General features: G+C 50.1%; 1 protein-coding gene across 1 annotated transcript; it reads left to right on the top strand.

Moving 5' to 3' along the window:
• Window positions 1-1071: 1071 nt before the first annotated feature.
• Vil1 (villin 1) lies at window positions 1072-21750 on the top strand. Its single transcript, XM_052191823.1, has 19 exons — window positions 1072-1146; window positions 1740-1814; window positions 4216-4412; window positions 5333-5441; window positions 5569-5679; window positions 7016-7218; window positions 7314-7392; window positions 7534-7632; window positions 8463-8616; window positions 9299-9399; window positions 9488-9625; window positions 10798-10956; window positions 11790-11969; window positions 12486-12631; window positions 12742-12886; window positions 13311-13499; window positions 15979-16047; window positions 16402-16542; window positions 21454-21750. Exons 1-19 carry the CDS (start codon window positions 1072-1074, stop codon window positions 21565-21567), a joined length of 2484 nt encoding a protein of 827 aa, XP_052047783.1. The 3' UTR covers window positions 21568-21750.
• The last annotated feature ends 200 nt before the right edge of the window (window positions 21751-21950 follow it).

Below are 21950 nucleotides of genomic sequence, written 5' to 3'. Positions count from 1 at the left end.
GGGGGACGGTTATTTCTATGTAGTCTTGACTGTCCTGGGCTTACTCTTAGACCAGGCTGTGGTTCCACTTCTGACCCTCCTGTGAAGAGAGTAGCCATGAACTTCAAATACAACTTTCTGGTTTTTTTATTTGTGTGTGTGTGTGTGTGTGTGTGTGTAAGTGCTCACATGTGTGTACCTCTGTGTGTGGGGGTCAGAGAACGAATTGACGTGCCATTCCTCAGATACCACTCATCTTGTTAATATCATATTTGTTTAGTGTACCCGAGTGCACAGGAGTTTTCGCTTTACCTTGTGGGTTCTAGGGCTTGAACTCAGCTCCTCAGGTTAGTGAGCAAATGCCTTCACTCACTGAGTCATCTTGCTGCCCTTGCTGCTACCTCCCCCTGATTTTCCCCAGGCAGGACTGACTACCCACTGGCCTAAAGCCCACCAAATCCTCTAGGCTGGCTAGCCAGGGAGCCCCAGTTATAAGCTGGTCTCCCTCTCCACAGTGCTGGGATTACAAGCATACATCACTGCTTGAAGCATTTTTAACATGAATCCTGAGGCTAGAGCAAGCGCTTTACCCATGGAGAAGTTTTTTGTGTGAGGTGGCGCACATCTGTAATCCCAGCACTCGGGAGGCAGAGGCAGGCAGATGTCTGAGTTCGAGGCCAGCCTGGTCTACAGAGTGAGTTCCAGGACAGCCAGGGCTACACAGAGAAACCCTGTCTTGGAGGGTGGGGGTGGGGAGGGAAAGCTCATGTGGGGGTAGGGTTGAGGCTAAAGGGCCTTAAGCAGCTGTGATAGCACACAGGATAGCCTGGGTTACAGGATAGCCTGGGTTACATAGCAAGACCTTGTTCAGGAGCATGGAGGGAGGGAGGCCTGTGGTTTAAGTGCTGGGCTATGGAACAGGTACTAAGGGAGCCAATATAGGCATTTGAATAAGAGGGGATCTTCATCAAAGCCGGTGGGCAGGGTAGAGGTCAAGACCCCATTGGCAGCCAGTTTCCCTTCTTCCTCTGGGCCTCGAGCCTGGCTCGACAGCCACCGCCCTCACATGCCTTCTCCTCTAGGCTCGACACCATGACTAAACTGACTTCCCAAGTCAAAAGCTCTCTCAACATCACCACTCCAGGGATACAGATATGGAGGATCGAGGTGAGTTCTGTCTGCAGGGGAGTCCTGGGATTCAGGAAGACGCGGGCAGCCTGGCACTGCCCCAACACTCTGCTGGGAGCTGCTGATGTTCCTGCAGCCAGCTCCACCCATGCGCCTCCCTATGCTCCTCCCACTCTCGGCTCCACTCCGCCCTTAGCCTTCCTCTACATCCTCGTGTCTTTCTCTCCTGTCTCCTCTCCTGCCACCTCTCCTCCCCCTGCCTCTTTCCCTACCTTTTGACTTTTTTGGTATTTGTGTTGCTGGGGAGGGAACCCAGGGCCACGGCCAGTAAGGACTCTGTCCAGCCAAACCCTGTCGGACCCTGCACCCTGACTCCCGTCCTGCTACCCAGCCCTGGTCAGCTTCATCACCTGGTGGCCCTGTGACCTCTTTCTGACCCAGATCAATTCATTCTTCCTTAGGAAACCGATAATGTCCTGTTCCTGGGAGGCCACTGTACTGATCCCAACAGCGCGGCCTAGTGATCAGCACAGCCCATAGATGGCTGCTTGAATGGCTAGCCCCATGCAGTCCCCTGGCTTCAGTCTCTTGCCATCATGCCTGCTGTGACCTCTCTCTCTCTCTCCCCTCAGGCTATGCAGATGGTGCCCGTTGCTTCCAGCTCCTTTGGAAGCTTCTTCGATGGTGACTGCTATGTAGTCCTGGCTGTAAGTGGGTCAGGCCAGGATGGGGCTGAACAGAAAGCAAAGCCTGCTGGGTATTAGGGAGGAAACTAGAGGCTGGGGCAGTGCTGGGAGGTGGTCTGGCTTCGTCAATCAGTGTTTGCAAGAGTGACCGGGTGTCCAGCTGTGGGGCTCCACAGGGCTTAGAAATGATTGCAAAAGTCCTTTCCAGCTCCAGAGCCACAAACTCATTCAGCCTTCAGGGGACCTTCTGAGTTGGTCCATCTTGTATTATTATTGTTGTTGTTGTTGTTATTATGTTTTGTGTGTGTGTTTGTGTGTGTCTCACACACACCATGGAGACAGTGTAGAATATAGAGGAAAACTTGGGGGGTGGGGTCTTGTGCTTCTCAGGGAATGAGCTCACTACCAGTTGCCACAGCAGACCCTCTTACCTGCTGAGCCATTTTGCTGGCCCTGCCCCGCCCCTAAAACCCACAATCATCTTCATCTCCCTTCCTGATATTTACCCTCCTACACTGCTAAAGATATTTGTGCTTTTCTTATGTTGATTTGCTTCTGACTTTTAAAGTGTTTCAAATCACACTCGTTCCTCTTGTGAAGCTGTGCGTGCACATGCGTATGTGTATGGCTGCACACACGCCTAGGGGCACATGTTACCACAGGATAGCTCGCAGGAGTCAGTTCTCTTCTCCGTCTGTATGGGTCCTGTGTGGCTGCAAGTGCCTTTATCCACTGAGTCAGTCCTCTTGCCTACCCTGCTTCCAAATTTTGAAGACAGACACTGAACAATTAACCACATCCTTACTAAAAGTGAAAAGCCAAGCCGTGTGTCTCAGATTGAAAACAGCTAGGATGCATTTACACAATAATTGTGTATGCAGCAGGTATTTGTGTATACAGGATATCTGTGGATGCAATGCATCAAAATCAATAACTGCATAAAAATATTTGAAAAAAAATTGCATCTAGGGGGCTGGAGAGATGGCTCCTCAGTTAAGAGTGTATACTGATCTGAGTTTGGTTCCCAGCACAGCACCTACGTAGGTTGGCTCACAACTGTGTGGAACTCCACCTCCAGGGGATAGGGGATCTGAGATTATATATATAAAATAGAATATATATATATGTGTGTGTATATACATATATATACACATATATACACATGTATATACATACATATATACACACATATATATGTATATGTATGATACATATATATACATACAATACATGTATATATGAAATTAAAATAAATAATTGAATCTGTAGTGAATGGTTATGTAGATTTTTTCTTGTCATTATTCCATAAACAGAACAGTATAGCATCTATTTTGACAGTGCGTGCCTTTTCTTAGATATGAGGAATCACCTAGAGATGATGCAAAGTCTAAGAGAGATCTGGGAAGCAGCTCAGATGGTAGAGTGCTGGCTGACCTTGTATCCAGGGGACCCTGAGTTCCATCTCTAGCCCTACAAGTGGGTGCATCAGCATACACGCCTGTAACCCCAGTGGGAAGCCATCTTCCATCCCAGAGTGCTCCTGCCCAATTTGAGCTACAGGAGGCCCTGTATCAAAAATAAAATAAGAGTAAGAGTAACAAAGAGTAACAATAAAGTTAGTTGGTTCTTTTTTTTTTTTTTGGATTTGGTTTTTTTGAGACAGGGTTTCTCTGTATAGCCCTGACTGTCCTGGAACTCACTTGGTAGACCAGGCTGGTCCTGAACTCAGAAATCTGCCTGCCTCTGCCTTCCAGAGTGCTGGGATTACAGGCGTGCGCCACCACTGCCTAGCTTCAAAGTTAGTTCTTGATCTGGGGAGTTCTCAGCAAGTATAAGTGCAGGACAAGCTGGGTCCAAAGCCTCAAGTACAGAAGGAGAGAAGCAACTTGCAAAAGTTGCCCTCTGACCTCTACACCCCCCCAGGGCTTGCCTGTAACTGCACTTGAACACGCATAGCATAGTCATGCGCGTGTGTGTGTGCGCACACACACACATATGTGTATATATATGTACATAGCTTTTTAAGCATAAGGGAGGACGTTTCAGATTGTATACAAACATCACATACCATTTTACAGAAGACACTCGGGCATGGGGAGGTCCTATCTCTCACGGACACTGAGGGACAATTGCAATACATGTTTGCTGATATAGTCACCGAACCGGCCTCTGATAACCCACACACATCACTCCATGTGAATTATTTTTAAGATGAGAACGAGGTCCACAGAGGGGAAAGCTACCTACTTTTTTCTCCCTTGGTAGTGAGTTGGACCACAATTCGGGACTTGACCGCAGGTGCGAGGCCTTCATTGCTGCAGGTTCACCAATGGCGCAGGGTCCAAGTGTGGGCGATCACACAGAAGGGTTTAGGGGACCACGGGGACCCAGGTGTCACTACACAGATGCCTCTTACCCCCAGATCCACAAGACCAGCAGCAACCTCTCCTATGATATCCACTACTGGATCGGCAAGGACTCGTCTCAGGATGAGCAGGGGGCAGCCGCCATCTACACAACACAGATGGACGACTACCTCAAGGGCCGGGCTGTCCAGCACCGCGAGGTCCAAGGCAACGAAAGCGAGACTTTCCGGAGCTACTTCAAGCAAGGCCTTGTGTAGGGAGGGGGACACCTGGGGCTGGGGAGGACACCAAGACTGGTCATCAGAGATGGGGACTGGGACATGGGGCGCTGGGCTGAAGAGACAGGGACTTTAAGGCCCCGAAGTGTGAGAGACTCCGGTCAGTGGGAGGTGAGCTGGCCAGGAAGGAAGTCTGAAAACTATGGGGGCCCTAGGGAGCTCACATGGGTTTGCCGATTTCTCTCTCCCTTTCCACCCCTCATCCTTATTTCTGCCATTTCTCTGAGCCTCCTTTGGCTGGACTTACCCCTTGGGCCCTGCTAAAACCTGTGACTAGGCCTGTGAATTCTGTACCTTAGCTCCTGTCTGCAGGGCCTGAGGCCACGCCCACTCAGGCTAACTGGCAGGTGGCTGCTCCTCTAATCAGTCAGGCCTTTCACGAACAGTACGAACATCTTTTCTAGAAAAGCCCGAAGCTGGCTCTCCTCATGGAAACCCCTGCTCCTCCACAGCGGTTTCATTCACCTTTGTAGGCTGGAAGCTCTCCAACCAGCCAGAGTCCCTACCTCCCCTTTCTGTGTTCTCTTCTGCCCGGAACACTGCCCACGGTTACCCTCTGGCATTTGAGTGGCATCTCTCCCTTCTTCCTCCTCAGTGTCCTGTCGCGAGAGTCTGGCATTATGCCCATTTTCTTCTCTTCAAATCACTATAATCTTGGCAGAGCGCTCTGCAGGCCAGGGAGCTAGGGGCGAGGGACAGGAAGACATACAATTGAGGGTCAGCCCTTATAGGACACTGAGGGTGAACGGAAGTGTGATGTTTGAGCCCTGAGTACTTCCTTTGCCCACTCAGGCCAACTGGCAGGTAGCTGTCCCCGTTGGGAGCCCAGAGGGCCCCCCAGGCGGCACACATCTCCCACCCAAGGCCCTAAAGTCAGCTTCCCTTTTGTACCCAGGATCCGGAAAGGGGGCGTGGCTTCCGGCTTGAAGCACGTGGAAACCAACTCCTGTGATGTCCAGCGGCTGTTGCACGTCAAGGGCAAGAGGAATGTGCTGGCTGGAGAGGTGAGCGGGCCCAGCTGGGACGCGGGCTGAGAACTGAGCCGGAGCCAGGGAGCCAGGCGAGCGGGGCGGGAGGAAGGGAGGGTGGCTGTGGCTGTTGGTGAGCTCTGAACGTCCCTGTGCCCTCTAGGTGGAAATGTCCTGGAAGAGTTTCAACAGAGGGGATGTCTTCCTGCTGGACCTCGGGAAACTTATCATCCAGTGGAATGGACCAGAGAGTAACCGCATGGAGAGACTTCGGGTAACCCTGACAGGGCACCTCGTTTCTGCAAGCTAACCTGCCCTGTCTGCTTTAGCAGTCTCAGCATCAAATGCTCCAGGCAACCGCAATCCCCCCCCCCCCCGCAAATTCCCCCACCCCACAGGCTTCTCTCTGGCACTTCAAGGGACAGGACAGGACCTAAGTCTTCATGTGCATGAAGAGGCATGCTGCTTGAGTGTCCTTAGCACTAACCCTTATGGTGGAAGATGTCTCCGTAGTGTGACAGGCCTCGTTCTCAGCCTTGGGTATCCAGGAGTAGGTGAGGTGGGCAGAGCTTTGCCCTGGCTCTACCCAGAAGCTGGCAGTCTGGGCAAAAAGTCATTAGGGAAAGGAAGAATCGGAGGAATGATTACTGGAGAAGTTTGGTACTGGGCAAACAGGGAGGCTTTGGAGATCAGGAGGGGAGGCTAAGGCCCTGGGGCAGAAAGGTGCTGTTCATCAGCTAGCTCAGTAGGAGCACAGGGAGCAGGGAGCAGGTCCCATAGGCAGGATGTGTGACCAGCGGGTTGTGTAAAGGAGTTAGGTCTTCTACAGGGTACGCCAGCTCATGAAGCTTGTCTGATTTCTGAGCGGAAATGGGAAGGGGACCAGGTGGAATCCCGGCTTCACCGTGTGTGCGATGCGGAGGCAAGGCCTTATGCTTGAGGACAGTAGGGAACAGTGGAGGCCCAGTTCCTGAGATGGGAAGACCTCAAGGGGGAAAACAGAGGGCACTTTTGACTCTGTGAGGAGGCTCTGCCCTCTGATGAGAGCCAGGCTAGGGAAGAAGGACACAAGTGCTGCTGCCCACAGGGGCCCAGGGACTCCAGAGGGCTCACAGAGGGAGGGCTCTTGAGCTAAAAGAGTGAGCCACAGTGTGCGTACACATGAAAGCTGACACTCATGGCACTATGTGTGCAGATATACACTTGTGTGAGAGTTCATGGGACCAAACTATGTGTGCGCATGAATATATTTGTATATAGGTATGTTCACAGGAATTCGTGTGTGCACCGTGAGCATGTGTACCTCCGGCAGACTAAGTATAGTACTATGATCTTAGAGGCTCACTTCTTGTACAAAACCATGAAGGGAAACTAAATTCCCAACAATGTCAAAACCATAGGCCCAGCAAGACCATCGCAAACCCCCCACCTATGAGGAGATCTACTTTCCCACAGCTTCCAACTGTTGCCTCACACACCTGAAAAGCCTTGTCTCCATCCCTTGTAGAGCTGTAGGATGGGGTGGAGTTTGCCCAGCAGAGTTCAGGGTGGTGAAGACTACTACCCTGTCTGCCAACCTTCATGGGTCATCATCTGTGGTCTCTCCACAGGGCATGACCTTGGCCAAAGAGATCCGAGACCAGGAACGGGGTGGCCGTACCTACGTCGGTGTGGTGGATGGGGAGAAGGAAGGGGACTCCCCACAGCTAATGGCAATTATGAACCACGTGCTGGGCCCACGCAGGGAACTGAAGGCTGCGATTTCTGACTCAGTGGTGGAACCGGCCGCTAAGGCTGCACTCAAGCTGTACCAGTGAGCTGGCCTGGGACCTTCCTGGTGCTGGGGACTTCCTAGGTTTGGGTGCGTTGCCAGTGGCACCCCCATCCATGCTTTTCTTTGTTCTGCAGTGTGTCTGACTCAGAAGGAAAATTGGTGGTTAGAGAAGTTGCTACCCGGCCTCTCACGCAGGACCTACTCAGCCATGAGGTGAGAGGGTCTGGAGGACCCCAAGCAGGGTCCAAGATGCCAATGCAGATTTAGTGGTGGTGGTGAGGGAAACTGTCACAGCATAGCCCCACCCCCACCCCAGCACCACAGGTTCATTTTTTTTTTCTCTATTGGCTCCAGGACTGTTATATCCTGGACCAGGGAGGCCTGAAGATCTTTGTGTGGAAGGGGAAAAATGCCAACGCCCAGGAGAGGAGCGGAGCCATGAGCCAGGCCTTGGTAAGGAAAGCGTCAAGCCTGGCTGTCCCCACCTTCCTAATGTGGCGACCCTTTCATACAGTTCCTCATGTAGGGGTGACCTCCAACCGTAACATTGTTTTCATTGCTACTTCCTAACTATAATTTTGTTACTGTTATGAATCGTAATATAAATATCTAAGATGTGGGATATCCGATATGTGACCCCAACAGGGTTGTGACCCTCAGGGTGAGAACAACTGATTTATCATCAGCAGCAGAAAGGGATTCAGACCAGGTCATAGCACCAGGCGTAGTCCAAGGAATATTCTGGGAGGTCAGGGATGGGGCAAATGGACACGCTTGTCGGGGCCTAGGGACCATAGTGTCACCAGCTTCCTGGCTCTCAGCATGTACGTGAGCTGACCCTCAGACAAACCTAGGCCTCCTTGGGATACTGGGTGTCACGTCCCCGTGCAAGAGCTCTGTTTAAGGGACTGGCTAATCTTCCTCTGAAAAGAAAGCTTCCCCCAAAAAGGCTCAACGCCAGGGCTCAGGTCCAGAGTCAGTGTGGGATTGGAATGGGTATCAGAATAGAATTGAGGTATAGTTTAGGTAGGGGTCCAATTTGTTGGGATCGGTGTCAGGATTCAGGGTTGAGGTTAGAGTTTGAGACACTATCAGGTTTGACCTTGATTGAAGAGGGTTAGTGTGGTTAAGTTTGGGGTCTGCTTTGAAATTGGAGCTGGGCATGTTCAGGATTGAGGCCAGGTGGAGCTGTTGGGGTCAGGGCTGGGCTTTGGCTTTCAGGGGGTGTGTAGATCTAGGGACAGGCAGTAGTAGTCTCCAGTGACCCCCCACTTTTCCCCCAGAACTTCATCAAAGCCAAGCAGTACCCACCGAGCACACAGGTTGAGGTACAGAATGATGGGGCAGAGTCCCCCATCTTCCAACAGCTCTTCCAGAAGTGGACAGTGCCCAATCGGACCTCAGGCCTTGGCAAAACCCACACCGTGGGCTCTGTGGGTGAGGACACAACTCCCTCCTTCCTTTCCCAATCCCCCTCTTTCATATGCATCTTACCCCGGCTCTCAGCTCCCTGGTGGGTACAGAAAGCCTAGCAGACAAAAAGAGGTCCCATTATCAAAGGGGAGAAGAAAAGGGGAGCTAAAAGTGGTTTGTCTTTAATGTGGAATGGGGTTGAGTCTCCCTGGGAATGGAAAAAAATGTATGTGTATGTGTATGCATATATGTATAAGTATGCATATGTGTGTGTATGTGTATGTGTGTGTATGTGTATGCGTATGCATATGTATATGTGTATACGTATATGATATGTGTATATATTTGCTGAGGGCAACAGGTATGCCGGACGTTGGGGGAGGAGTTCAAATGAAAGGACAGTGTGTAGCCTCCATCATTATGTGCTTCCTGTCAAGCTAGGAGGCAAGGCCGTGCTTGAAGTTTGAATGCTACAGGAGTCGGACTAAGCAAAGCACCGTCCTGGGCCCTCCAGTTGTCCTCAGAGGCCTGGGAGCCACTGACTAGGTCTTAGGGGCGCAGCGTGATCTTGGGTAGACAGCTGAATCCCTCTGGCTTTAGTCTCTTCATCTGTCTTGTGGGTTTACGAGTACCAGCCAGCACGCAGGACTGTAGTGAGGATGTGGGGCACCTCAGCTAGTGACAGTTGGTGTCCTCATCTCCCCAGCCAAGGTGGAACAGGTGAAGTTTGATGCTCTGTCTATGCATGTACAGCCTCAGGTGGCTGCCCAGCAGAAAATGGTGGATGATGGGAGTGGGGAAGTGCAGGTGAGTGAGGGACAGGGGAGGACACGTTGGTGGGAAGGGGGTGGTGGAACCCGGTCTGGACCTCATACAGGACTGATTCTGGTCCCAGGTATGGCGCATCGAGGACTTAGAGCTGGTGCCTGTGGAGTCCAAGTGGCTGGGCCATTTCTACGGTGGCGACTGCTACCTGCTGCTCTACACCTACCTCATAGGCGAGAAGCCACACTACTTGTTGTATATCTGGCAGGTGAGGTGCTTCCCGCCCCACCTGCAGCACATGTGCTCAGCCCTCTTCCACTCCTGTCATCACAGCTGGAGGTGGAAACTCCCTCCAGCTTCTCCCGTTGGGTTGGCTTTAGCGGGATTTCCCCATTCACGGCTCGTTTCTTTTGGTCCCGAGTCTCTTCTCTAATTCCTGTCACCTGCTCTACGTGGGGACTCTCTGCCAGACGCCTGAGTGCAGGGAGTGAGTTATGTGGTATTTTTCTGAGGATGGAGCAGGAAGAATATAGTATGTTTGGGGTCAGGCCTGCGTTTGGGGTGAGCCAGGGCTGGGCTGGGAAAGGATTAGAATCAGAGCTTGGGTCCAGATCACAGTCTATTGGGGTTAGGTTGTAGGTGTGTTCAGTATGGGTTTGAGTTCTGGGACCAGCCAGGCTAGATTAGGCTCAGTTGTGGAGTGCTTGCCTAACAGACACAAAGCCCTAGGTTCAGTCCTCAGCCTTGCATCTAAGCTGGTGTGGTAGCAACTGCCTCTAATCCCAGCATTCAGGAGGTGGGGCTAGGAGGATCAGAAGTTCAAGGTCATCCTGGGCAGCATAGAATATTCCAGGCCAGCCTAGCATATGTAAGACCCAGTCTAAAAACATGATAATAATTGGGCGAGACCTGTGTAGAGGGACATATGCTTTTTAGTTCACGCACTCGGGAGGCAGAGGCAGGCTGATCTCCGGTGAATTCCATGCTAAACTGTTCTATGTAGCAAGGGCCAGGCCATGTAGGGATAACTTATTGACTCCATCTCAAAAGGAAAAACATTTTAAAAAGTGGGTGGACAGAGAACTGGCTCAGTGGGTACAAGCACTTGCTGCCGAGTCTGATGTGAGTTCCATCCCCCGAACCCATGCGGTTGGGGAGAACATGGTTGCAGAGTCTTTAACCTCTAAACTTGCACCATGGCTTGTGTGTATAGTCTCTGTAGATACGCTGGCCTCAAACTCACAGAAACATGCCTGCCCTTGTCTCCTGAGAGCTGGGATTGAAGGCATGTGCTACTTCCTGGCTCATGCCCATACGTGTAAACACACACATACACGTTCTTAAATAAGTATAATACATTTAAAATTGGGGTGGAGTATTTTGGAAGCAGAGGGATGGGTCAAACTCAGGACCCCATCGCCCCTTCTTGCTCATTCCCAGGGCAGCCAGGCCAGCCAGGATGAGATTGCAGCCTCGGCGTACCAAGCTGTCATGCTGGACCAGAAGTACAATGATGAGCCCGTGCAGATCCGGGTCACCATGGGCAAGGAGCCGCCTCACCTCATGTCTATCTTCAAGGGGCGCATGGTGGTTTATCAGGTGCAGCTGCTGAACTGAGAGATGGCAGCCAGGAGGGAGATGGGAAGGGGGTGTATGGGGCCAGGCCTGTTCCTTATAGGAGAGGTTCCGTGTCACAACAGATACCAGCATGTTTGCCTTATGGTTTTAGGGAAGGGACCTTCAGTGTGTACAGATGTTATTTGCTCTCCGTGATCTCTGCTACATGAAAAAGGAGGGTTTCGAGGGGACTAGCTTTGCTGTACCTTCCCAGTGAAGTGAATCAGATGTCTCACGCAGCTGTTTAAAGCAATGATCTCTTTGTGGCAAACCTTCTAAGCACACACAGTCTTTTACAACTCAGGAAGTGAAGCGAGACAGGACAGGAGATCACTTGTTGGGAAGGGATGGTCATACAGCTCTGCCTAAGTGGTGACTTCCTGGCTTGGAGCACTGTGCAGTTAAATGCCAAAGATGGAAGTTGAGTTCAATGGAAGGCAGGAACGTAGTAAGGCGGGGAGCAGGCAGAGGACTGGTGGTGGGAAGGAATTCAGAGGAGCTCTAGACATTTGGGGGGAATCTAGCTCTCTGGGGGGTAAAATGGGGGACTTATAGTGCAGGGGCACAGCTGCCCCAAGGGTTTAGAGATGGAAAGAGAAAGAGAGAACAAAGATAGTTTGTGTCTGCATTTAGAATTTCAGCGGCCTTTAAGGGCCAGCAGAGTACCTGGGTCTTACTTCAAAGCAGTGGAAAGCCATTGAAAACCTTTGAGCAGCAGAGAGCCAAGATCCAAGCTGTCTTTGGGCTGGCTCCTCACATCAGCATGTGCCCTTCATGCTTGTCCCTATCTTCCTGCCTTCCCCTTATGCCCACAGGGAGGCACCTCCCGAAAGAACAACACGGAGCCCGTGCCCTCTACAAGGCTGTTTCAGGTTCGAGGGACCAGTGCTGATAACACCAAGGCTTTTGAGGTTACAGCCCGGGCCACCTCCCTCAACTCCAATGACGTCTTCATACTCAAGACTTCGTCCTGCTGCTATCTGTGGTGTGGGAAGGTGTGCGAGGGGCCACAGGCCTCCCATCTCCAGTGGGTCCTAGGGTCCTCTCAGTCACAGAACAGATCAGGGCAAAGATGGGAGACTTCTGGGTGATCAGGTCCCACACACTCACAGGTCCATGATGGTAACCTAAGCATCTTCCTTGCATAACTCTGGTCTTTCTGTGCCTCTCTGATTCTCTCAGACTGTGTTAGAATCAGCCTGTCCTGTTCCTTTCATATGAGATATCCATCAGCAGGTACTCCCCTGTCTCAACTTGTCTTGTCTTCCTTCTCCCTGTCTTGTGTCTCGTCCCTCTTTTACTCTGAGGGCGCTCATACCCTCATCTCTGCTAGTCTTTAGACTGTTAAGGATAGATGAAAGTAAGAACTGTCCCTCATGGTGTGCCTGGAGTCCTGACCTGGAAGGACCCTCTCAAACCTAGGAGTCCCAGCTGCATGTGGCCGAAGGGTGAGGTGGTATGTGGCACCCAGGATGATCTTCCTAGCACGATCAACCTCCCTCGTTTCCCAGGGCTGCAGTGGGGATGAGCGGGAGATGGCCAAGATGGTCGCTGATATCATCTCTCGGACGGAGAAACAAGTGGTGGTAGAGGGGCAGGAGCCAGCCAACTTCTGGATGGCTCTGGGAGGGAAGGCACCCTATGCCAACACCAAGAGGTACCATCCCAGCATCCCTGTCCCTGCCCCCAACTCCGTGTGAGAGACCTTCCGAGTCTTCAGTGCTTGTGTTTCTCAACTCTGCCCCACACCTCCTGCCTATCCTACAGGCTGCAGGAGGAAAACCAGGTCATCGCTCCCCGGCTCTTCGAGTGCTCCAACCAGACCGGGCGCTTTCTGGCCACAGAGATCTTTGACTTCAGTCAGGATGACCTGGAGGAGGAGGATGTGTTCCTATTGGATGTCTGGGATCAGGTAGGACAGGAGATCTGGGGACTTCCCTTCCCCACTTTGGTTCCTGCCATTGAGAGATCCCAGTAGCTTTAGTGTAGGGAAATGCCAAGGTCTTGGAGGGGGTGGGGCATTCGTCCTCTTTTTGAAGAAGGGAGAAACAGAGGGACATCCCGTGACTTACTTCCCACAGAAGTAGGAATGTCGCCTGGCATCTTGGGCTCTGCGGCAGGGGAGTACCACATATTCACAAGCTGTCTAAGGAGCAGCATGTGACCAGCCTCATTTCCTAGATGTAAAGCCAAAGCCAAAGCAGGCCTTGCTCAAGGTCATTAGCTGAGCAGTGACAACGGGCATCAGGGATGAGCCGAGGTAGAGCCCAAAGGCCTGGGGAATGCGCCTCATCACCACGCAGGGAAGGACTGAGGGACTGTGGGGCTCTCCACAGGTCTTCTTCTGGATAGGGAAACACGCCAACGAGGAAGAGAAGAAGGCCGCAGCTACAACTGCACAGGAATACCTCAAGACCCACCCTGGAAACCGAGACCCGGAGACCCCTATCATTGTGGTGAAGCAGGGACATGAGCCCCCCACCTTCACAGGCTGGTTCCTGGCTTGGGATCCCTTCAAGTGGAGTGTGAGTAGCTAGTCCAGCCAGTCCTCGAGACTCCGCACAGCCCCCTTCCAGGCAGTGAGTGTCATGGAGCGTCCCAGAGGGAGGGAGGCCTGGTCCAGGTCCCACCAGCCTTCTTTTTTTCCTTTGGGATTTTGTAAAATGGTTTTAGGTACTTAGAATACAAAGTAAGGCTACAGGGATACCAGTAAGCTCTCTGGGGAGGGAGAGGGAAGAAATTAAAAAAAAAAATTAGTGGTCCGGCATGATGGCATAAGCTTTTGGGGAGGTAGAGGCGGGAGAAGCAGAAGTTTAAGACCATCCTTGGCTACAAAGCAAGTTTGGAGACAGCCTGGACTAGCTGAAACCCTGTCTTTTTTGTTTGTTTGTCTGTTTGTTTGTTTGTTTGTTTTTTTGACACAGGGTAGTCCTGGCTGTCCTGGAACTTACTTTATAGATCAGGCTGGCCTCCAGAGTGCTGGGATTAAAGGTGTACACCACTACCCCTGGAATAAGACTCTGATTTATTTATTTATTTATTTATTTATTTATTTATTTATTTATTTATTTGGATTTGGTTTTTTTGAGACAGGGTTTCTCTGTCTGTATAGCCCTGACTGTCCTGGAACTCACTCTGTAGACCAGGCTGGTCTCAAACTCAGAAATCTGCCTGCCTCTGCCTCCCAGAGTGCTGGGATTACAGGCATGTGCCACCACTGCCCTGCAAGACTCTGGGCTTTATTTTTTTTTTTTGAGACAGGGTTTCTCTGTATAGCCCTGGCTGTCCTGGAACTCACTCTGTAGACCAGGCTGGCCTCGAACTCAGAAATCCACCTGCCTCTGCCTCCCAGAGTGCTGGGATTACAGGCATGCGCCACCACCGCTTGGCTTGGTGCAGGACTGTTTTAATAGCAACCCACCAATAAAACAAAATACCTAAGGTTTGTAGTCACAGTGGATGAGGCATGTTTGTGTTCCTAGAACTTGAAGACAGAGGTAGAAGGGTTTCAAGTTCGAGGCCAGCCTGAACTACATAGCAAAAGTCTTGGTGTGATGCCCTTCCCCCTGTGTGGTGCTCCTTTTCCCCCTCGTACACAGGGCTGAGGGGGTAATTCTAGTGCGCTGTTTCTGTACTATGCAACGCTGTAGGACATTGATCAGAATCCAAGTCTCAGTTCATTACTGTTCACGGTTGTGCACAGCAGCTGCAGGCTGTCTGTGACAGCACATGCGTGTGAGGCTGGCGTTCGGGGACAGTCCTTTCTTAGGAACTTCTTTTAAGGCTATCCTGGAGAGTCCTCAGTACCAGCACACCGCTGCTCTAAAGGACAGATGAACTCTCCCTGGCTCTAAACCCTCTGTGGAGTGGATCATCCACATACTCCTTACTGGGGAACAGTGCGTCAGGCCTCCATGGGCACCTGCTTCCCTGCCTCCTGTGCCCCGCCCCAGGCTTGTGCCTCTGGATGTTTGAAATTGGCAGGGTTTAGGGCAGAGAGCTTGTTTTTCTCAAATCTGCTGATCCCCCTCCCTTTTTTTTTTCTTTACTTTTGACTCTTGTTGATAGGCTGTTTCTTCTTCAGGATGGATTAAGCAAGTCTTCCCCCACCCCTCACCCTGCCGTGTGTGTGTGTGTGTGTGTGTGTTACATGGGCCTGTCACATGTGCATGTGTGTATGCATGCATGTAGGAGCCCAAGGTTCATATCCCGGCATCTTCTTTGACCATGCTGAGTTTTGACCCCTGAAGCAGGGTTTCCCTCCAAACCCAGAGCTCATAGGTTCATGTGGTCTAGCTAATCAGCTTGCCCTGGAGTGCGGTCCCCTGTTTCCACTTCCTGAGAGGCTAAGAGACTGTGGTTACACACAGATAAGCTGCTACATCTACTCTGCTTTATGCGAGAGCTGGGGATCTGAATTCCAGTCTTCCTGCTTGGGAGGCAAGCACCCTTTATCCACTGAGGCTCACAGCCATTCCAGTGCTTAGCAGTGCAGACGGAGCTCCCCTCCCCTCAAGTCTCTGCTTCCTTCTCTCCCTCATCCATCCCCTCAGGAAGCACAATTCACGCTGGGAGTTCTGACGTGTCACTCTGGGTGTTAGGCTCTGGGCCTGTGTATAAAGGAGGCTCCTAAAACTATCTCTCCCTTCCCTGTCCTCTGCTGGGGATCCTCTTAAGTAGGGGTCCCCCAAGTTTCCCAGAGTCCATTCAGGTAGGCAGTACAGGCCTCACAGAGGGTCAAGGAAGCACACACTCGTCTCTATTGCCCCATCCAGCTGAGCGAGGAGAGATCAGTCAGCTTGCCCTCCCCTTTTCTGACATGAGCTGCTTTGGCCTTACTCTCTCCATCTGATCTCCATCATTGTTCAGACCTGCGTTCTCTGAGCTGCCCCCGCCTATCTCCCCACCGGTCCCAGACCAACTTTTTTCTACCTCTTGAAAGAGAACAGCCATTTATCTTTTTTGCTGAGACGGGGTCTGAGCTCTTACGTATTTTATTTGCAGAACACCAAATCCTATGATGACCTTAAGGCAGAGCTGGGAAACTCTGGGGACTGGAGCCAGATTGCTGATGTGAGTACGGTGGCATGGCTGGCTCTGAATGGCCTGAAGGTGGTCCTACCTGCAGGAGCTGACATGTTAGAAGACAGCAGCATCTTATACCCCACCCCAACCTCCTTCCTTTACCCAGCTGACTTAGGTTAGATACAGGTCACTAGGCTAGTACCTTAGCTTTTGGGTCTAACCCAGGAAGAGATGTTCATTTCTTGTGTGTGTATGTGTGTGTGTATGCGTGCACAAGCGCATGCACAAGAGGGTAAGGGGACAACCAGGAGGGGCCTCCTGAAGAAGGTACCCTAGCTCACAGAGGAGCACAGAAGCACAGGATATACAGCTGAAGTAACTTGTGGTTGCCTTCTTCCCTAGGAGGTTATGAGCCCCAAAGTAGACGTGTTCACCGCCAATACCAGCTTCAGTTCTGGGCCCTTGCCCACCTTCCCCCTGGAGCAGCTGGTGAACAAGTCTGTGGAGGATCTCCCTGAGGGCGTGGACCCCAGCAGGAAGGAGGTGAGTCGGGTACACCCAGCAGGGCAAGGACCGGTCCACGTTATTGGAAAACCTAGTGACCTCAGACTGTGCCCTGCAGAGGACTGGGTGCTGGGGATTCTTTTGTGAACAAAACACCTTCATGGGAGTTCATGGGAGTTTTATATCCCTGGGAGCAGGGCATAGAAGTCCAGTTACACTGTTTATTGTGTGTGGGAGACAGAGAGAGAGAGAGAGAGAGAGAGAGAGAGAGAGAGAGAGAGAGAGTTAGTAGGAGCATATGAGTCAGAGCTTTCTGAAAGTTTAAAGGAACCCCAGTTAGGGGAGTAAAGTGAGTTCTTCTTGGAGAAGCAGCAGTAAGTGCAAAGGCACGAGGCACGGAGCTGGGACAGACACTGGTGAGACAGGCTGGGCGGGCCTTCCAGGACCTATTGTGGCTGAAACACTGGAGGCTAGGTATTCGTCTTGTAAAGCTTAAATTAAAATTTTGTTAGACACAGGGTCTCACTTTGTAGAATGGGCTGAATTAGAACTTGCTGTTATAGACTAAGCTGCCCTTGAGCTTGCAGTAATCCCTTGGTTTCTGCTTATAACATGCATTACTAAATCTATTTTTAAAATATTATTTATTATTATTTATATGAGTACACTGTAGCTGTCTTCAGATACCCCAGAAGAGGGTATCAGATTTCATTATGGATGGTTATGAGCCACCATGTGGTTGCTGGGAATTGAACTCAGGACCTTCCAAAGAGTAGTCAGTGCTCTTAACCACTGAGCCATCTCTCCAGCCCACTAAATCTATTTTTAATTGTATGTACATTGGTGTTTTGCCTGTGTCTGTGTAAGGGTGGCAGATCCCCTGGAACTGGAGTTACAGACAGTTGTGAGTAGCCACGTGGGTGCTGGGAATTGAACCTGGATCCTCTGGAAGTGCTTAGTTTGGCCCGGGTTTCTATCTTGGGAATGACACAAATTTCCCTCCTTCATAGTCGTAATCCAGGAATGTATGAATGCCACCAGTGTTCCCCCTGAGCTTGCAGAGCCCCCTCCTGAAGCCACCACATACTTTAAGCTCCCTGTTCTTCTCCATCCTGCAATAAGTTTCCTAATGGGTCTCCTGACTGCTCTTTGGCAAAAGCCTTTCAGTACTTGGGAAACGACAAGAGGATTAGTAGTCTAAATCATCCTCCAAGTTTGAAGCTAGCTATGTTACATGAGGCCCTGTCTCAAAAAAAAAAAAAAAAAAAAAAAGACCTGGAGAGATGGCTCAGCAATTTAGAGCACTGACTGCTCTTCCAGAGGTCTTGAGTGCAAATCCCAGCAACCACATGGTGGTTCACAACCATCCGTAATGAGATCTGATGTCCTCTTCTGGTGTGTCTGAACACAGCTACAGTGTGCTTATATATAGTAAATAAATCTTTAAAAAAAAAAGGGGCTGGAGAGATGGCTCAGTGTTAAAGAGTACATACTGCTTTTGCAGAGGACCAGTGTTCAATTCCCAGTAGTTACACTGGGAAGCTAAAAATCACTTGTAATTCTAACTCCAGTAGATTCAATGCCTCTGGCCTCCACAGGTGCCTGCACCTATATATACACATGCACATACACTCATACAAATAATTAAAATAAAAATCTTAAATAACGGGCTGGAGAGATGGCTCACCAGTTAAGAGCACCAACTGCTCTTCCAAAGGTCTTGAGTTCAAGTCCCAGCAATCACATGAAGGCTCACAACCGCCTGTAATGACATCTGATGCCCTCTTCTGGAGTGTCTGAACCCAGCCACAGTGAGCGGGTGGGCCAAAGTGAGAATAAGTCTTTAAAAAAACAAAAAAACAAACAAAACTTAACAAAAACAGGCTTGGTGGTGCACAGCACTCAAGAGGCAGAGGCAGGAGATCTCTCTTACTTCAAGGTCAGCCTGATCTTCATAATGAGTTCCAGGGCATAGAGAGACCCTGACTCAAGAAACAAAAATAAAATAACAAAAAACAAGGGACTGGAAAATGGCTCAAGGGTTAAAAGCACTGACTGCTCTTCCAGAGGATCCAGGTTCGATTCCCAGGACCCACGTGGCTACTCGCAACTGTCTGTAACTCCAGTTCCAGGGGATAATTCCTTTTCCAAACCTAGAAAATCAGGCCTGGAGATGGGAAGTAACTTGCCTGACAGTCAGAATTAGGGTACCAGCACCAAGCAGGGATGGGGACCAGGTCTTGAGAGCCAGTTCCCTGTGCTATAAAAGCAGCAGTTAGGAAGGGTGGGCACGTGTCGCTCAACAGAGGTGAAATGGAGGGCTAATGCTGAAGGAGATAGGATTAAAACAGCCCATGGTTCTCAAAGTGATTTAGGAAGACTCAGAGTTATTTAAAATGAGTTGTTAGTATCTGCTCAAGCGCTCTCTCTCTCTCGTAAACAGGGGTCTCATTGTATAGCCTAGGTCAGCCTCAAACTCTAGAGATCCACGTGCTTCTGCCTCCCAAGTACTGGGATAAATTTCCTCTTTCTGTTTTAAGATTTTTTTTTTGAATATATTCTTCATTTACATTTAAAATGTTATTTTTCAAATTTTTGTTTTGTATTTTTGGTTTTTTTTTTTTTTTTTTTTTTCGAGACAGGGTTGCTCTGTATAGCCTTGGCTGTCCTGGAACTCACTCTGTTCCTCTCTGCCTCTGCCTCCCAAGTGCTGGGATTACAGGCGTGTGCTGCCATAGCCTGGCTTTTTCAGATCTTTTAAAAAAAGGTTTATCTTATGTGTATGAGTATCTTTGGCTACGTTTGTGTATGTACCACATCCATGTTACCTACAAGAGGTTGGACAAAAGCACCAAATCCCCTGTAATAAGTTACAGATGGTTCTGAGCCATCATGTAGGTGCTGGGAACTGAACTTGTGTCCCCTGCAAGAGCAAGTGCTCTTAACCTCTGAGCCATATACCCAGCCCTTGATTTTTTTTTTTTTTAAAATCATGGATATGGGGAGCAAGATTTTCAGACATTGTTGGCTCTGTCAATCTCTAAAGGTGAGCTACTATTAACAAGAGTAGAATGGCAGGTCTTGATGGTGTTGATGAGTCAACCTCTGCGAGGCAGACCTAAGTATGGGCGAGGTTGGTAATCAGCTGGTAGGTCTGCAGAGTGCAAGAGCAGGGCCGTGAAAGATACAGGCTCACTGGGATGAGCAGTCTCTACCTTGTAGCTGGGTTTGGAGTCCAGCAGTCTAGACACAGTTGAGAAATCATCCTTACTGGGCCCAGGGGATGGCAGTGGGGTGAGGATAGGAAAGGGTACCATGGATCCAGGTGTAGAGCTTAGTCTGTCATAGCAGCTATAATTGTGACAAATACAGAGTTCTAGTAACAGACTTGGTACCAGTCCCTACCCACTGATACCCATATTTACGCCATTCCTATTTCCTAAAGTGCTCTCCCAAGAGTCTTGAGGGGAAAAAGCCCAGGCCTGGGAGGTAAGTCTAATAATGGCAGGAGGGAACTGGACTGTCATATCCACCAGCTTACAACCCATCTAACAGTGTTAAGAAGGTGCTCAATGCAGCTGCTCTAGGAGCAGAGAAATGTCCCCTGTGGCAACTCTACGTCAAAGTAGCCTAAGACTTAGCTGGGCTTTGCACACAGTAGGCAGGTAGGTGCTGGAGCACTGGGCTCTCCTACCCATATCTTCCAAGTTCTGAGTTACAGGAGTGCGCCGCCATGCCATTTCCCCCAGCCTTTTAAATCTTATTTGTTTTTATTATTTTTATGTGTATGGGTGTTTTGTTTTGTTTTTTTGGTTTTTTTTTTTTTTTTTTTGGTTTTTTCGAGACAGGGTTTCTCTGTATAGCCCTGGCTGTCCTGGAACTCACTCTGTAGACTAGTCTGGCCTCGAACTCAGAAATCCGCCTGCTTCTGCCTCCCAAGTGCTGGGATTAAAGTCGTGAGCCTTGACGACGGTTGGCCAGGGGGTGGGGGATGGGGTGGTGGGGTGGTGGTGGTGGTGGTGGTGGGCGGTGGTGGCGCACGCCTGTAATCCCAGCACTTGGGAGGCAGAGGCAGGATTTCTGAGTTTGAGGCCAGCCTGGTCTACAAAGTGAGTTCCAGGACAGCCAGGACTATACAGAGAAACCCTGTCTCGAAAAAACCAAATCAATAACAACAACAACAACAACAAAAGGCGTGAGCCACCACCGCCCGGCCTGTGTATGGGTGTTTTGCTTGAATGTTATGTGTACCATGCGCAGGTAGTACTCCTGGAGGCCAGAAAAACCAAAAATTAAATTAAAATAAAATAAAACCAAACCAAATCAACCAACCAACCAACCAACCAACACCCCCCAACAAAAATCAACAAAAAAGAAACATCCCTGAACGGTGTGGTGGTGTACACCATTAATCTCAAGTACTCAGAAGGCAGAAACAAATTCATCTTTAAGAGTTCAAGGCCAGCATGGTCTACAAAACGAGTTCTGGGCAAGCCCAGGCTACATAATGATATCCTATCTCAAAGAAAAAAATAGCTCCCATTTTGGGCTAAGAGTATAGCCTGGGTTTGTACTGTGCAGCATAAAAACTGCCTGGCAGAACATGTGTGTGATCTTAGCGACTGGGAGGGAGTAACACAGGTCCAGAGTTCGAGTGCCAGCCTGGATCCCGGGGCCACCTAAACTCCTGCTTCATAAAGTAGGAACCTGGAAAGGTCAGAGAAGTTCCTTAAACAAGCCAAGATCTGAAGTTTGACTTCAAGCCTAACATGGCAGAAGCCTGATTGACAGGGACATTTATTCATATCACACACACACACACACACCCCGCTCCTGACAAGTGTTAGCTTTTGTTCATTTGTTTGATCATCTGCCACATCTGTATGATTCATCTTGAGCAAACCCAGGGGAAGACTGTGACCTTTGCCCTCTGGTTCTGTTCTCTCCTAGGAGCACCTGTCCACTGAAGATTTCACTAAGGTTTTTGGGATGACTCCAGCTGCCTTCTCTGCTCTGCCTCGATGGAAGCAACAAAACATCAAGAAAGAAAAAGGACTGTTTTGAGAATGAAGCTCTCCCTGTCCAGCAGCCCCTGCCCCGCACTCGAGGGTTTTGTTCCAACATTTCTGGTTTTAGTCCTGTGTCAGATGAAAATGTCCAATTGTATCTGTGAGCTACAGTGTGACAATTCCTTCTGTTTATAATAGTAATCTGCCCGTTCCATCAGAAATATGCCCCAGTTCCGTAGAGTCTTGTTCTAGAGTTTTCTTTCCTTAGATGAACAGCCAAGCGCTCCAGGAGACACTAGCGTCTGGGGTTTTCTCTGGCGCCTTCACTCAATCAGTTGTTATCTCATTGTCCTCCATACTCAAAAGAAAAGGGAAAGCTAAGGCCAAGGCTGGCCTTACAAGCTGTAACCTAGAAGCCTTTGCAAAGCTTCTCACTCC

The sequence above is a fragment of the Apodemus sylvaticus genome, chromosome 9, assembly GCF_947179515.1.
Source record: "Apodemus sylvaticus chromosome 9, mApoSyl1.1, whole genome shotgun sequence".
Taxonomy (NCBI): Eukaryota; Metazoa; Chordata; class Mammalia; order Rodentia; family Muridae; genus Apodemus; species Apodemus sylvaticus.
Note: the sequence above shows the minus strand (reverse complement) of the source record. Positions and strands in the feature narration are given on the sequence as shown.